The 15,468-nt window shown below is 45.7% G+C and overlaps 1 protein-coding gene across 4 annotated transcripts in view; it reads right to left on the minus strand.

Moving 5' to 3' along the window:
* Positions 1-15,468, minus strand: part of jag1b (jagged canonical Notch ligand 1b) — a 124,314-nt gene that overhangs the window by 22,847 nt on the left and 85,999 nt on the right. For all 4 annotated transcript variants that reach the window (XR_014620107.1, XR_014620108.1, XM_084321790.1 and 1 more), the window contains exons 9-18: positions 14,353-14,466; positions 13,673-13,786; positions 12,453-12,499; positions 11,576-11,749; positions 10,551-10,701; positions 8,470-8,634; positions 7,270-7,383; positions 6,109-6,222; positions 5,745-5,858; positions 1,322-1,438 (exon numbers count right to left, since the gene is read on the minus strand). Coding sequence is in view for 2 of the 4 variants with exons in the window: in XM_084321790.1 (XP_084177916.1) it covers positions 1,322-1,438; positions 5,745-5,858; positions 6,109-6,222; positions 7,270-7,383; positions 8,470-8,634; positions 10,551-10,701; positions 11,576-11,749; positions 12,453-12,499; positions 13,673-13,786; positions 14,353-14,466 (1,224 nt within the window). In the remaining 2 variants the exon portion in view is untranslated. The remainder of the gene's footprint in view (positions 1-1,321; positions 1,439-5,744; positions 5,859-6,108; positions 6,223-7,269; positions 7,384-8,469; positions 8,635-10,550; positions 10,702-11,575; positions 11,750-12,452; positions 12,500-13,672; positions 13,787-14,352; positions 14,467-15,468) is intronic.

A 15,468-nucleotide genomic window follows, 5' to 3' on the forward strand; every position in this document is an offset into this window, starting at 1 on the left:
GCCTGTGTAGACTAAACTATGCACAGAATTATGTCAGTCTACAAGGTCCGGATTCTACATGGTCCGGCAATGTAGACCTTGTAGACTCCACTACAGACCAATTATCAGTGAATGTTCATGCATTTTTAAGAAGGGCAACTTCCACAAAAAAACAAAGAACTCACCAAAACATCTCAGTAGCACCTTATCTAAATGTTATATTTCATATATGGAGATTCATATTTATTCATGTATTGCATGCATTTCTACATTTTATTTCCTATTTTGTTTATTCATCCCAGTATCTTTCTTTCTTATGTGTGGAATTCTACAAGGTGCGCGCACACACACACACACACACACCTACACACACACACACACACACACTTACATTTAGTCATTTAGCTGACGCTTTTATCCAAAGCGACTTACAAGTTCTGTACGACAAGACAGCAAGAAGGGTACAACTCTATCAGCTGAGTAACAATGTTCATCAAAGCGTTGCGTGTTACAGTGTAGGTTAATTTATTAGGACAAGTGCATGACAGTAAGGTTAGTCACGGTTAGATTTTTTTTTTTATCATTTCAGATAATGGTTGAAGAAGTGAGTCTTTAGTCGACGGCGAAAGATTGGACGGGATTCGGCTGTCCTAACTGGGATGGGTAGTTCACACACACACACACACACACACACACCACACACACACACACACACACACACACACACACACACACACAAATCGAAGTAAAAAAAATATAATCTGAAAAAAAAAAATGTTTGATTTTTTTTTTAAACTTCGATTTTTTTTTAATGTTCGAAGCTTGTGCCATCGAATCGAACGTTCGAAGCTTCGAAGTATTTAAGACAGCCCTAATTATGAAATGTATATTATAATTACTTATAATATACTTCGTGCTCTTATGATGCTTCTGAATGAACCTCAAGTCAAGCCACTTCCGAGTTGCATCATTATACGTGTTCCCTCCAGCTTGTAGAGCTGCTTGCCACAGCTTGCACATCCCAAACATGAAAACAGAGAGTCGCACACTCTCAACAGAGACATGGAGCAGGTCGATTTATTATCCCACAGGTTGTTTAATCCATGATGACGCGATGATTCACCTATTAAAGAAAAAAACCTTGGTTGTGTAATAATAACATAATCTTGCATCTGGAATACGAAGCGTGCAGCTTCCTTTTTCATGTTTTGGACTGTCAACGTATTAACACATTAGTCACTCGCCTCTTCTCCACCCCCCCCCCCCCCCACCCCTTCCCTAACAGTACTCACTCTGGGTGCAGGTGGAGCCCCCGCCCCCTCCCTTCCCTAACAGTACTCACTCTGGGTGCAGGTGGAGCCCTCCCAGCCCTCCTTGCAGACGCAGGTGAAGGCGTCTCCGCTCACCACGCAGGTACCTCCGTTCTCACAGGGGTTGGGGAGGCAGCTGGAGTTCTTGGCTGAGGATGATTATGGAAAGAATGACAACCCCTTTCATTTGTCAAGTAAATTTATTTTACATATAGCCGGAATGAACCCTCTGCATTTAACCCGTCCTAACCATTTAGGAGCAGCCTGGTGCCCTGGAGAGCAACTTCAGTTCTAATGCCAGTGCCTTGCTCAAAGGTAATGGCAAGAGTATGTACCCATCATATATACCTAGCATATATAGAGATTTTGGGTGCATTTTATATATCCCTTTTATCCAAAGCGCTTTACAATTTGTTCCTCACATTTCACCCATCCACTCACACACCGACAGTAGAGGCAACCATGCAAGGTGCCAACCTGCTCATCGGGAGCAGTTAGGGGTTAAGCGTCTTGCTCAAGGACACTTCAGACACACTGCCTGGGAGGAGTGGGAATCTAACCAGGTACATCCGGATTACCAGACAACTGCTCTACCTCCTGAGCCACTGGTGTGGGAGGAAACCCACATTTCATTACAGGATCAGAGAACGTGCTCAACCAACTCTGGATTATCAGCGCAGATCAAGAGCAGTCAACATAGGAGCAGGGAGAAGGGTGCAAGGGAGAAGTGTGCGAGGGAGAAGGGTGCGAGGGAGAAATGTGGGGCTGTTGACAGAAGCCAAGCCAGGGGATAACACCTGCTAGGAATCACACCCTGATCTGACAGATCAACACCTGCTATCTGGCGCCAGTCTCCAGTTGTGTCAAAACCACACATCACCAGCCTGGGTGGTACCGATAGAAAGAGTATCATGGTAATCCAGACCGTTTCAGACCTCAGTGTTCTGAACGGATCCAGTTTGTTTCCAGTCGCAGCGGCTGAACCAGAGCTGTTCCCTGAACCAGAGCTGTTCCCTGAACCAGAGCTGTTCCCTCGCCACACAATTCGACCCAAAAGGTCCAGAGACGGTTTCAAAGTGACAACAATAACGTACTTAAAGAAATAATTTTTTTTGGTGCGGCCGGGTAGCGCAGCAGATTAAGCGTCCCGTCTACCACTGCAGAGACAGTGGGCTCGAATCCAGCTGCGGTACCTCCGGCTTGGTCGTCCGTCCATACTGACACAATTGGCAGTGTCATCGGGTGGGAAACCCGGCGAGGGTGGGTCCTGGTCGTTGTAAACAGCGACTCCTACAGTTCGGTCGGGGTGCCTGCACAGCGAGGGAAGGATCTGGGGGAGGTAGTGTGACCCTTCCACACGTTACACTCTAAAAAAAGGTTTGCTAAGGCAATAGTTGACAGGAAATAAATTTGGGTCCAAACTGTTCCCTTGCAACACAATTCCAGAAACCAGTCTGTGGACAGTTTCAGTGGAATGTTTGATGTGTTGCTAGGAAACGGCTAAAACTACAGTTGACTTCCTGTTGGATTTGATGCAGTGCTTGCCGAAAGGAAATCAAATATTTGTCTATAGAATGATCTAGAATGCAATCCAGTCGTCATTCACTCTATAAAAGTGTGGAACCAATTTAGAAGATCCTTCTCCATTAACCCATTCAGTGCCAACCACGAGTATAGTCGGGTTAACTCGCCATCGCTTCCGTGCCAATTACGAGTATAGTCTGGTTTTAATCGTTATTTCTTTTATTAGCGATATCCATTCATTTTCATCCATCCAACCTGATGTTATCGTTGGGAATGGGTCTGAGCTTGCAAAAGGGCAAATACCGCCACCTATCGTCTCCCGGATGGTATTGCACATCATTGGATTGGATTGGCTGGGTATGTGCATCAGAAAAAAAACTCCGGTCCGGGTTTCCCTTCTCGGGCATGCAGCTGGATACTATTGCAGCTTGGATTATGTGTTTTGGACTATTAACGTTGGATTAATGGACGCAATCGATATTTGGAATGGCAATCAGGAATTGGATTAATCTTTTTGCATGACATCAGATGCGAGGTAAGGCCTTTATGTTACAAATCTTGGGGTAATCAGATGTTCCTTTCTCCGCCATCGGAGCATGCGTGTGTGTGTGTGTGTGTGAGGTTCGCACCGACCAATGTACGGAGAAGCGATTTTTCAGACCCCGCTTCTCTTCGTGCATGAGGACACATACCATCGATAATTTAGCGTTTATTTGAAAACTATTCATAAATCAAGCGACAAATGGCACGCTTTCTAAGGGAATACATTTAAGCTCGATTTGCTGGAGTTTATTGAGATGAGACAGAACGCCCTAGAAATATATTGATATTCATCACGGTATAAAATGGAAATGTATGTATGAAAAAATTATCTGTTTCGTGCATGTTAACTGGAAGCAACTCATTGACGATCACTGTGTTATTTAGATCTATTGCTATTGTATTTGATATGTTTTATGCACTCGCAAATAAGTCCTATTCTCCATTGGATAAAGCGTTGGCACGGAAAGGGCCATCAGCAGAGGGCGCTGTTGGCCCGGAATGAGTTAAGGAACTATCGCTAGCTGCACCAATCGTAAGAAACCACATGTTTATCCCCTCAATGATGGATAGGTCCTTCGACAGTTGGGTTGGAAGGGGAGTGATCACGTTTTCTGACCTCTATATAGACGATAACTTTGCCTCCTTTGAACAGCTGGTACAGAAATACAAAATTCCTAGGTCACACTTCTATAAATATCTACAGCTCCGGAGCTTTGTAACCTCAAGCTCGGACTGCTACCCATTGTGTCCTCCTGCCTCTCTCTTAGACTCAATCTTGAACTGTAAACTGATCCAGAAACAAGCTATAAGCAGAATTTACAAATTACTTAATAGAAGCAACTTGACACCTCTAGATCTCCTTAGGGGCAGATGGGAGGCAGACTTAGATGAGCCAATCACAGAAGACACATGGGACAGAATAATACAGGGAATTTTCTCTTCCTCCATTTGCCTTAAACATGCTGTTATCCAAATTGTACACCGGCTGCACTGGTCTAAAGACAGACTCTCTAAAATATATCCTGACATAGATCCTCTGTGTGATCGTTGCAGACAGGCTCCAGCCACTCTGCTCCACATGTTTTGGACGTGTCCAAAGCAACACACCTTTTGGCAAGCCATATTTGACACCTTCTCTAAAATATTTGGAAAGATAGTAGAGCCATCTCCATATATTGCAATATTCGGAGTGGCCCCAATGGACATCCACTTTAGATGGTGGGAATCTAGAATGCTGGCCTTCTGTTCACTCTTGGCCAGAAGACTAATACTGTTCAAATGGAAAGACCCGGGTTCACCTGTGTACGGCCACTGTGTACGGCCAATATCAAACTGGAGAAGATCAGGTATACTGTCAGAGGTTGTACCGAAAAATTCCACAATATCTGGGATCCTTTCTTGGCTTTCTTTGAAGATATGGAAGCGGATACTGTGACAGAGGCGGTTTGACTGACCCTCCTTGTTTCTCAGCTTCCTGTTCTTTTATATTCTTTTTTCAATTGTTTTCTTATTTCTCTATCTCCATCTGCAGAATACAATAGATGCATATATTCACTACGGTCTGGTGATTTAAAAAAAAAAAAATGTAAAAGGAAAAACAATGATTAAGAAATGCTCTAAGGTATACAAGAATGATTTTGTCTGGTATAGGGGCGGGGGGAGGGAGGGTTTTATTTTATCTTTTCTTTTGGCCCATGTGGGCACAACTGTAAAAATTCAATCTTCAAATAAAAAAACCTTGATAAAAAAAGAATTATCTAGAATGCCATTTTATGATTTCTGTCAAGTTGAACGCTTACAAGCAATCAGTCCATGCATTTAAGTGTGCTAACCAATGGAAGCCGCTCCACGGAATGTTTAGCGTGCACATCTGTCCTCCATGCTGGAAGACACAACCGTTTCCATGTCAACAGAAATGTCATGCTGTGCAGTGGAACAGGAATACCATGCTTTTCCGCAGTTTTATCTACTATCAACATTTTAATTTGAAAGTGGTTAGAGGCAGCCATCAGTGACCACAAGCAGGCGACAGTGGCTCAGGAGGTAAAGCGGACGTCTGGTAATCGGAAGGTTCCTGGGTTATATTCCCACTCCTCCCGGGCAGTGTGTCAAAGTGTCCTTGAGCAAGACACTTACTAGCTAATTGCTCCCGATGAGCAGGTCGGCACCTTGCATGGTTGCCTCCGCCGTCGGTGGATGAATGGGTGAGTGAATGTGAAGAACAAATTGTAAAGCGCTTTGGATAAAATGCACCATTTACCATACTGGAAGAGAAAGAACAACATTTTGTTTTGTTTGCTTGTTTTTTTATTAATGTCTGAGAAGTTGAGCTTTTGGTGACCCCAGGTTCCCATTGTCATGGTGACGACCTCGCAGGCAGTGACTCACCTATGTTGCACGTGGTTCCCTCCCACCCAGGAGGGCACTTGCACTGGAACGTGTCGCCCTCATCGTGGCAGGTGCCGCCATTGTTGCAAGTGGCTTCATCACACTGGCTCTCACCTGGGAGCAGACATCGACATATTAAGAGTCGTTTAAGTTGTACAAGCAATGCAAAGGGTATATTGACACACGCAAATATCCTGAATGCATACAGACGCATTTGTACTAAACACACAATGTACAGGAGGGTTGGGTTATGAGTGCACACAGCCATCAGCGCATACCACGAGCCTGCACGGACAGACTGCACAGGTCGGGTGGGTGTGGAGGGAAGGAGGAGGAGAGGAGGAAGAGGAGAAGGGGATCTTACGGGAGTGGCAGGTCTTGCCCTTCCAGCCGTTCTTGCATTCACAGAAGAAGTCAGTCACCAGGTCTCGACACGTTCCTCCGTTGTGACAGGGGTTGGTGCTGCAGTCGTCAATGTCTAGTGAGAGGCATCACAGAGAAGAGGATTTATCAGCCTGCGATGGGTGGGGAGTTAATAGGGCACAGACGCCTTGAGCCTGCGGCTGGTAACTTTGTGTACTCTGTGATGTAGGTGACGGTGTTGTTCTAAAACAGTTTGGTTAGTAACTGCATGGAACAGAGAAAGTGATCGGTAGGATTTCGGGGGGGATTTACCAACTATAAACGGGACAATGAATTTAATTGAGGCGAATAATCCGAGAGTGCGTGGTGTAACCCGTAATACACAAGTGCACACGCACATACACACAGAGTAGATTCACTCAGCACATAAGCTCTTCCTCAGCAACGCCCTGCTTCACACGCAGAACACATTCACACCTGGGAGCTGCTCCTTACAACCACAGTCTGACACCGCGGGCTAACGAGCACCTCTGTGGCGCAGCTGGGTGTTAAGTGCCTTGGTCAAGGTTCAGGTGTAGAGGGAGAGGTTTGACAGACGACCGTGTGTGGACAGAGAGCTAATAACCACTACTGGAATTTGACGCACCTACAAGCACGGTGCTTGGATGGAGAATAATGGCACAATGCATGTCAATGGAGAGAATAACGTATACCTTCAAAAACTAATTGGAGGTTTATGAGGGAATCCGGAAACCATTTAGTGAATACATAAAGAGTGGATATATAGGAGGGCTTCTACAGGAGGAGAATCCAGGACGGGACGCTTAAATAATCAAATAGCGGTCGCCCCCGGAAGAGGATGGAGGCTCTTAAATTTGTTGTAAGGATGTAACTTTTTAATTATGCATGTTCTATTTTGTTAAGATGTACCACTGAATGTATACATATTATTGTCATATGATCATACTAACTGTGGATGTAAATGTAGGGAGATGTTAACCTCTTAAGCCCTAGCCATATTTTCAGAAGATTCGCCTAAAAGTACATACCCAAGATTGCTCGACTTCTACAAAAAAGTGTTGTGAAAAAATAACTTGTGGCAATGTAACTATGTGTAACAGTGAAAAACCAATAGAAACATTGTTTAAAAACCCCTACTCACTGATCTCACAGTGGTCACCCTCCCAGCCGTCACCGCAGATGCACTGGTACACGCTGACCTTGTCGATGCAGGTTCCTCCGTTACGACACGGGTTACTCTCACAGTCGTTGATATCTAAAAAGGAAAGAAGGAAGAAAAGGTTTCGTTATTATCACTGGGGGCCATCGCATTTAAATGTCTTTCACATTGTACGTTTCCTGGTCAACAGAATGAAAAGAATACTTGAATAAAAAGGTCTTGCATGGAACATTTGTGGAGTTCTCCTTCTTCCAATATGGCTACCTGTAACTATTGGCAACCACTTTCAAAAGAAAGTGGTTTCTTTTCACCGCCAGGCCGAACATTTAATTTAAAAATGAGTTTATCTACTGATCTGTTGGTCCCAGTCATGAAGCTGGTGTCCTGAGGTGCGTCTACTCGTGCACAACAAGTCTGCCATCTTGAATTATTGGAACAACATCTTTGTCCTTACTCTTCTTCGCCTGTTACCTGATTCTCACCAGACTTGCTGTGTGAAATCTGGGGACTAACATCTTCAAATGTGTAATTTAGATAAGTGATGGGGCAAACCACATGACCGCCAGATCCAATCCAAGTTTGTAAAAAACACATGGTAAACAGGAAATGACTAATTACTTGTGAAATACAATTTCCACCAAACTTGACAAATAATGTTTGCTTTACAATTGCAAAGAGGCCTGTGAAGTACAGAGTCATCTGGCCTCATGGTGGCGCTATTCTCATAAAACTAAAAACATGAATTACTCCTAAATGGCTCAGAGTATGGTCAAAAGGTGGATTGAGAATTCTGCCCGTTTGAGGATAGTTTATGTGACCGAGCAGGTAAAACACTGGAAAAGCATGATATTACTGGTCCACTGTGACCCGTTTACAAGATCCAGTAATAAAACACAGATTTGCACTACATCTCTACCTCATTTTTGCATTTTGTTGCATTTTGTACTTTAGTTTTGTACAATGTTTATTTTGTATCGTGTTTGGTCTTTATTCTTTTTACTTGTTTTATTGTATGAAGCACAATCTCAGGATGCTCATACAGAACCAAGCATTTCACTGTAATGTACCTTATATGTGACAAATAAAACAAAACTTGAAACTTAAAAATGACAGAACCCAAATGGGGTGGTGAGCCCCAGGTTGGGAAACCCCTGTGGGACTCCATGCTGGTTGGGTTCTTACTCTCGTGACAGTAGGTGCCTCTGAAGCCCTCCTGGCACTCGCAGCTGAACTGGCCCCCCGCTTGGCTCCGGCAGCGTCCGTGGGGCCCACACACGTTGGACGAAATGAAGCGCTCTCCTCCGGGAGTACTGTTGGACGCCACGGCAACCGTGCAGCTGTCAATCACTGCCAACGTGGGAGAGGAAAAAATATATAAGAAAAAGAGGACACCCACCGGGTGGGAAGACGATGACTAAACACAATGCGCTTCAACAAACAAGACACTTCACAACATAAAGGTTTGCTTCGTTCGTCTGGAACCGCTGTCTGAACAACAGCCCTGTGAAGGAATGTGATGGAAGAGAGGACACACCAATAAGAGAGGACACACCAATAAGAGAGGACACACCAATAAGAGGACACACCAATAAGAGGACACACCAATAAGAGGACACACCAATAAGAGAGGACACACCAATAAGAGAGGACACACCAATAAGAGAGGACACACCAATAAGAGAGGACACACCAATAAGAGAGGACACACCAATAAGAGGGGACACACCAATAAGAGAGGACACACCAATAAGAGAGGACACACCAATAAGAGGACACACCAATAAGAGGACACACCAATAAGAGGACACACCAATAAGAGGACACACCAATAAGAGGACACACCAATAAGAGGACACACCAATAAGAGGACACACCAATAAGAGAGGACACACCAATAAGAGAGGACACACCAATAAGAGAGGACACACCAATAAGAGAGGACACACCAATAAGAGGACACACCAATAAGAGGACACACCAATAAGAGGACACACCAATAAGAGGACACACCAATAAGAGGACACACCAATAAGAGAGGACACACCAATAAGAGAGGACACACCAATAAGAGGACACACCAATACGAGAGGACACACCAATAAGAGAGGACACACCAATAAGAGGACACACCAATAAGAGGACACACCAATAAGAGGACACACCAATAAGAGAGGACACACCAATAAGAGAGGACACACCAATAAGAGGACACACCAATAAGAGGACACACCAATAAGAGGACACACCAATAAGAGGACACACCAATAAGAGAGGACACACCAATAAGAGAGGACACACCAATAAGAGGACACACCAATAAGAGGACACACCAATAAGAGGACACACCAATACGAGAGGACACACCAATACGAGAGGACACACCAATACGAGAGGACACATCAATAAGTTGTTTTCATAACCAACTCGGACTGATTCGTCTCACTGCTGTGAAACCTCTCCCTCTCCGTCTGATCCAGGATCTGCTCTCCTGTAAACACTACACTCCTGCCAAGAGCAGGAGAATCACAGTCTATTGTATCTGGCTCCGTGGTTGGTCCACAAATACGTACACACATGCACACACACACACAGAAATGAGCACACACAGAGAGAGAGAGAGAGAGAGAGAGAGAGAGAGAGAGAGAGAGAGAGAGAGAGAGAGAGAAAAGGGGGAACCCACCAAGTCATTACCAAGAACACACACAGCGCTATCAGCTTTTTGCCAGATTTTCAGGGAACTCAGGAGGATTGTTGGAAAAGCTTTGCTGATGCAGGGAGGGAGGAGGAAGAGGATGAAGAGGAGAAAGTAGGACAAGGAGAAGGAAGAGGAGGAAGAAGAGGAGGAGGAAGAGGGTGATGAGCAGGAGGAAGAGGATGAAGAGGAGCAGAAGGAAGGTAAAGGGGTGGTGGACAAGGAGGAGGAAGAGGAGCAGGAGCAAGAGCAGGAGGGGACACATGTTGATAAGGAGCTGCAGCTACTGCTCTAAACTGAGGTGTAGCTACTGCTCTAAACTGAGGTGTAGCTACTGCTCTAAACTGAGGTGTAGCTACTGCTCTCCCCTCTAAACTGAGGTGTAGCTACTGCTCTCCCCTGGGACACGTGGGTAAAGCATTCAGGCAAACGGCCTGACTGTTGCACGCAGTGCAGACCACCGTCACACAAAGCTTCTGGGAAAACACAAAGAAGAGGATGGAGCTTGCAGGGGTTAGGGTTAGACGGGGGGCATTAAACGTATATGGGGGGGGGGGGGCGTTGGACATACCTTTGCACGTGGTGGTGCGACAGTGGTCTTTGAGGTGAGAGCAGTTCTTGCCCTCGTAGTCGTCGGGACAGGCGCAGTAGTAGTCGGTGGCCAGGTTGAAGCAGGGTGCTCGGTTCTGACACGGACCGGGCAGACAGTAATCGATATCCAGCTGAGGAGGGAGGAGGAAAGGTATTAGATGTCGAACCAGAGAACTTGCATGGTTTCTGCTACACTAAACAGAGCTCAACCCACAGCATCCTCCCCGCTGACCTGTGCCAGGAAACAGCACACGCACAGCCCTCGGAGGAGGAGGAGGAGGAGGAGGAGGAGGAGGAGGGGAGGGGGTGGATAACACACAGACATAGGAGCCGTCCTGTGAGTCTGGGCTCCAGTGCAGAGGAATGTATCCCACTGTAGCCAGGAGCAACTTCCAACAAAGCAACTGCCTTTTTAAATGGGAGGACTGTGGAACAACAGCCATTTAAGAGGGAGGAGTAGAGAAACCGTTCCTCACGACCAGCCATGAGTCACGGGGGGAGAGAGAGCGAGAGAAACCCGAGCTGCTGCGTGCTAACCGGGTGGTGTTGTGTTGTGCTAACCGGGTGGTGTTGTGTTGTGCTAACCGGGTGGTGTTGTTGTGTTGTGCTAACCGGGTGTTGTTGTGTTGTGCTAACCGGGTGGTGTTGTGTTGTGCTAACCGGGTGTTGTTGTTGTGTTGTGCTAACCGGGTGGTGTTGTGTTGTGCTAACCGGGTGGTATTGTGTTGTGCTAACCGGGTGGTGTTGTTGTGTTGTGCTAAACGGGTAGTGTTGTGTTGTGCTAACCGGGTGGTGTTGTGTTGTGCTAACCGGGTGTTGTTGTTGTGTTGTGCTAACCGGGTGTTGTTGTTGTGTTGTGCTAACCGGGTGGTGTTGTGTTGTGCTAACCGGGTGGTGTTGTTGTGTTGTGCTAACCGGGTGATGTTGTGTTGTGCTAACCGGGTGGTGTTGTTGTGTTGTGCTGTGCTAAACGGGTGGTGTTGTGGTGTGCTGATCATGTCTCACCTGGCAGAGGTTGCCCGAGAAGCCGGCCAGACACAGGCACTGGAATCCGTTCACTGCATCCTGGCAACGCCCCCCGTTCAGGCACGGCGCGCCCGCGCACTCGTCCAGGTCCCTCTCGCAGTGATCTCCGGCGAAACCCGGCGGGCAAGAGCACCGGTAGCTATTCACCAAGTCCTACGGGAGACAACAGAGACAGAATCAGAATGGTATCGCCAAGTAGTTTACAGATACAAGGAATTTGATTTGGTCGCTTTTGGTGTGACATTAACGGACGGACAATTACGGTAGAATCAAATTAAAAGGGTAGAATAAAATAGAATACGAACTAAATTAAAATAGAAGCACAACAGGACGCCCAACGAGGGGTTAACCCTCGTATAGAAAGGAATTTCTTTTGGTCTGATGACAGGGTGGGGTCCTGAACAATAACTGTCAGAACTGGGAAAGAGAATGAGGAGGGGAAAGAGAATGAGGAGGGGATAGAGAGAGCGAGAGAGGGGGGGGAGGCAGTTCGAAGGAACATTATCACAGCTCCACAATTATTTCAACACATTTTCCTGGCACGGCCTCAAGACGATAATGTTTATGGTAATTCAATCTGGTGTGGTCAAGGAACTTCTGTGTCTCTCCCTTCAAAACCTCTCTGAACCCGCTCCCCTCGCAGCCCGTCTCAGAGAGTTATTCCACAACAACTTCACTGCTGTGTTTGGAGCGAACGCTTTATGGCAGCTATACATTATTATACATCATAGATACTGCTGCAAAATAATGTTGTGGTGCAGAAACACAGACGGACTAAGTAGGATGATCAAGCAAACAGAGAGCCTGATGCAGGCGAGACGAGCAGTTCTGCTCTACCTCCAGGTTCTGACGTTACCTTGCAGGTTCCTCCGTTCTGGCACTGGTCCCTGCAGTCGTTCATGTCTGCGTCAGGAGAAACAGGCGTCAGGTTCGTTATGAGAACATCGTTACACACACACAACTCGATGAGATACTGTAGGTCTAGTTAGTAGAGAACATGTTGGCCCTATTTCCCTCACAAAGGGGCCCCTGCTGAATGAAGAAAGGGGAATACCAGGCCCAGATTTAACACCGAGATGACATCACAGGTTTTCTGAATCTCTGCTCTCTGGTTTCAGGCTTTGGGTGAGTTGATTGAGCTGATGTAAGACTATAGAAAAAGAAACACACAAGTTGTTAAATCTAGTGGTATTCCCTTTAAACGGCCAGACTTTAATTCATTTGAATGAATGAATGTTATGAATTATGAATGTTGGCTGTGTGCACATAAGATTCCTGAGAAGTTTCACTTGTAGATGGAAAACATTTTATGGCCTTTTATAACTTTCATGCCTTATCATACTGATCACTCTTTACCAGATGTTACAAATGTAAACAACACAAAGGCATCAAAATGCACCAAAAAAGATTTTTGGAAAATTATCTGGTTTGGGTGGTTTACATTTGGATTACAGATTGCACCTTTAAAACTAGTAAGAAGTTAGAGCGCGCTCTGGCTGGGATAATAACACCGCGGAGCGAACACAATGGTTGGTATTAGGCAACGTGGGCTGAACGTGTTGCCAAGTGAAACTAGCTCGAGACTGTTTTTAGCCAGAGATCATCAGCACAGCCTTGGCCACACAGAGGCCTAATAATGAGAGGGCAGGATCATTTACACTACAGACAAGAGGCCCCTCTGGTCCACAGCACTTATGTCTTTACCTTTATATTAGAGTTAAGCATTAGCTTGTGGTGAGAGAGAGGGGGGAGACAGAGGGGGGGGGGAGAGAGAGGGAGCGCGAGGGAGAGCGAGGGAGAGAGACAGAGCGAGTATGTGAGAGAAAGAGGGAGAGTGAAAGAGAGACAGACAAAGAGAGAAGAGGAGAGTGAAAGAGAGACAGACAAAGAGAGAAGAGGAGAGTGAAAGAGATATGTTAAGATATAGAGAAATAAGAAAGAAAGAAAGAAAGAAAGAAAGAAAGAAAGAAAGAAAGAAAGAAAGAAAGAAAGAAAGAAAGAAAAGGAATGAACGAGGGGCAGATGAGAGACAGGTGTCAGACACTCCGCAGCTGCAGCTGACGGCCGACAACTCACTGCTGTCACAGTTCTGGCCTGTCCAACCAGGGACGCACTCGCAGAAGTATCCACCAATCAGGTTGCGGCAGGAGTTGGCATTGACACAGGGCTTGCCGTCACACTCGTTGGCATCTGTGAGAGAGGAGAGGGGCACGGTCAGTGGCATGTGGGTGAGGGGAGAGGGGCCCGGTCAGTGGCATGTGGGCTGGGAAGCAGTACACAGCTGACACCAAGTCTGAGCATTAAAGCAATGATCTGATCAACTACTTACATCCATTCATACTGCGAGTTTGGAGGAATTGGGGAAAAAATATTTGAGATATGAAAAAAGATCCAACATCCTTCTATATGTGGAAAGATATAAAATCTCTTTCGCTTTAGATTCATTTTAGTTTTTTTTACATGTTAAATGTGGCTCTTAGTGTAAGATTTAAGTACAGTTACTATTGTACAGTACAATTACTGAAATTGCTTGATAACATTGCCATACTTTAGGCTGGTATTTTGGTCCAATGTCCAAATGTCCCAATTGCTCAACTCAAAGACACTTGTTCGACACGCTGTAGAGAGGAGCCAGGATCGAACCGGGAACCTTCAGATTACCAGACGATGGCTGCTCTACCTCCTGAGCCACTGCCCCAGTATCCATCCCATAATGATCAGTGAAGAGCGAGATAGAGAGAGAGAGTGAGACTCACCTATCAAACACGTCTTGCCCGTCCACTGTGAGGGACAGTGGCACTTGTAGCCATTGACCAGATCTTGACAGGTTCCTCCGTGGTTACAGGGGTTTAGAGCACATTCATCGATATCTAGGAGGGAGAAAATCACTCAGTATCCACCATCACATGTTAAGATACCAGGACAGTCAGTATCCACCATCACATGTTAAGATACTAGGGGTGTAACGGTACGCGGATACGTACTGTACCGCCTCAATGTGGTCCTCCGGTACAGTACGCGCTGTGCACCGAGCGATTGCAACGGTATGGAACCTTTTTTTGTGGAACTTAAATCCCCCCGGCCCTAATATAACGTGCACAACTAAACAGATGTTGTTTGTTCATTCCACGCAGCGCGCAGCTACACTGAACGAGAGCTGTAATTCAGCATAGCATATTAGCTTTAGTATGGCGAGTCAATACTAACTGACAAGCCAGAGCCATGTCATTGTTCAACTTTATTGCGAACTTTATCACGCATTTGAAACGGCATCACCCAAATGTGAATATCACTGGTACACGGAAGAAACATATGCTAGTGCAAACCCAGCTCCCCGTTGCATTCAAGAAGCATCTGGCTATTAATTCAGACCAACGCAATAACAAACGCCATAGGTGTTTTTATAGCAGCAGATCTGCAACTATACTCTGTTGTCGAGAACACTGGGTTTAAGCACATGTTAAAAGTAATATAGCCCCGCTACCTAGCACTATGAATTGAAAATGGGGGACCCTGATGTAAACAAGACAAACGTCTTTCTTTGGTCTGCATCCCCTTAACAATTGTGTGTATTGAGCCGTACTGTATTGTACCCATTCTGCAATCTGTTAATAAAGTTCTCATTCATTCATTCCCTCGTCCGTATTTCAGCCAGCAAGTCATACCACCAGCTCTATAAACTAGCCCCTTTCATGACTGTAATGCAAGCCCTGCCCCTGTATTCAAGCATCACAGTCATGAAAGGGGTTATGTATAAACAAGCACACGCTACAGTTGTCCACGACTTATCCTCCAAGGCATCTGTCTGCTATATAATAATAATAATAATAAAAAAATACCGAACCGTGACTTCAAAACCGAGGTACGTACAG

Source organism: Notolepis coatsorum, assembly GCF_963971535.1.
Source record: "Notolepis coatsorum genome assembly, chromosome: 9".
Taxonomy (NCBI): domain Eukaryota; kingdom Metazoa; phylum Chordata; class Actinopteri; order Aulopiformes; family Paralepididae; genus Notolepis; species Notolepis coatsorum.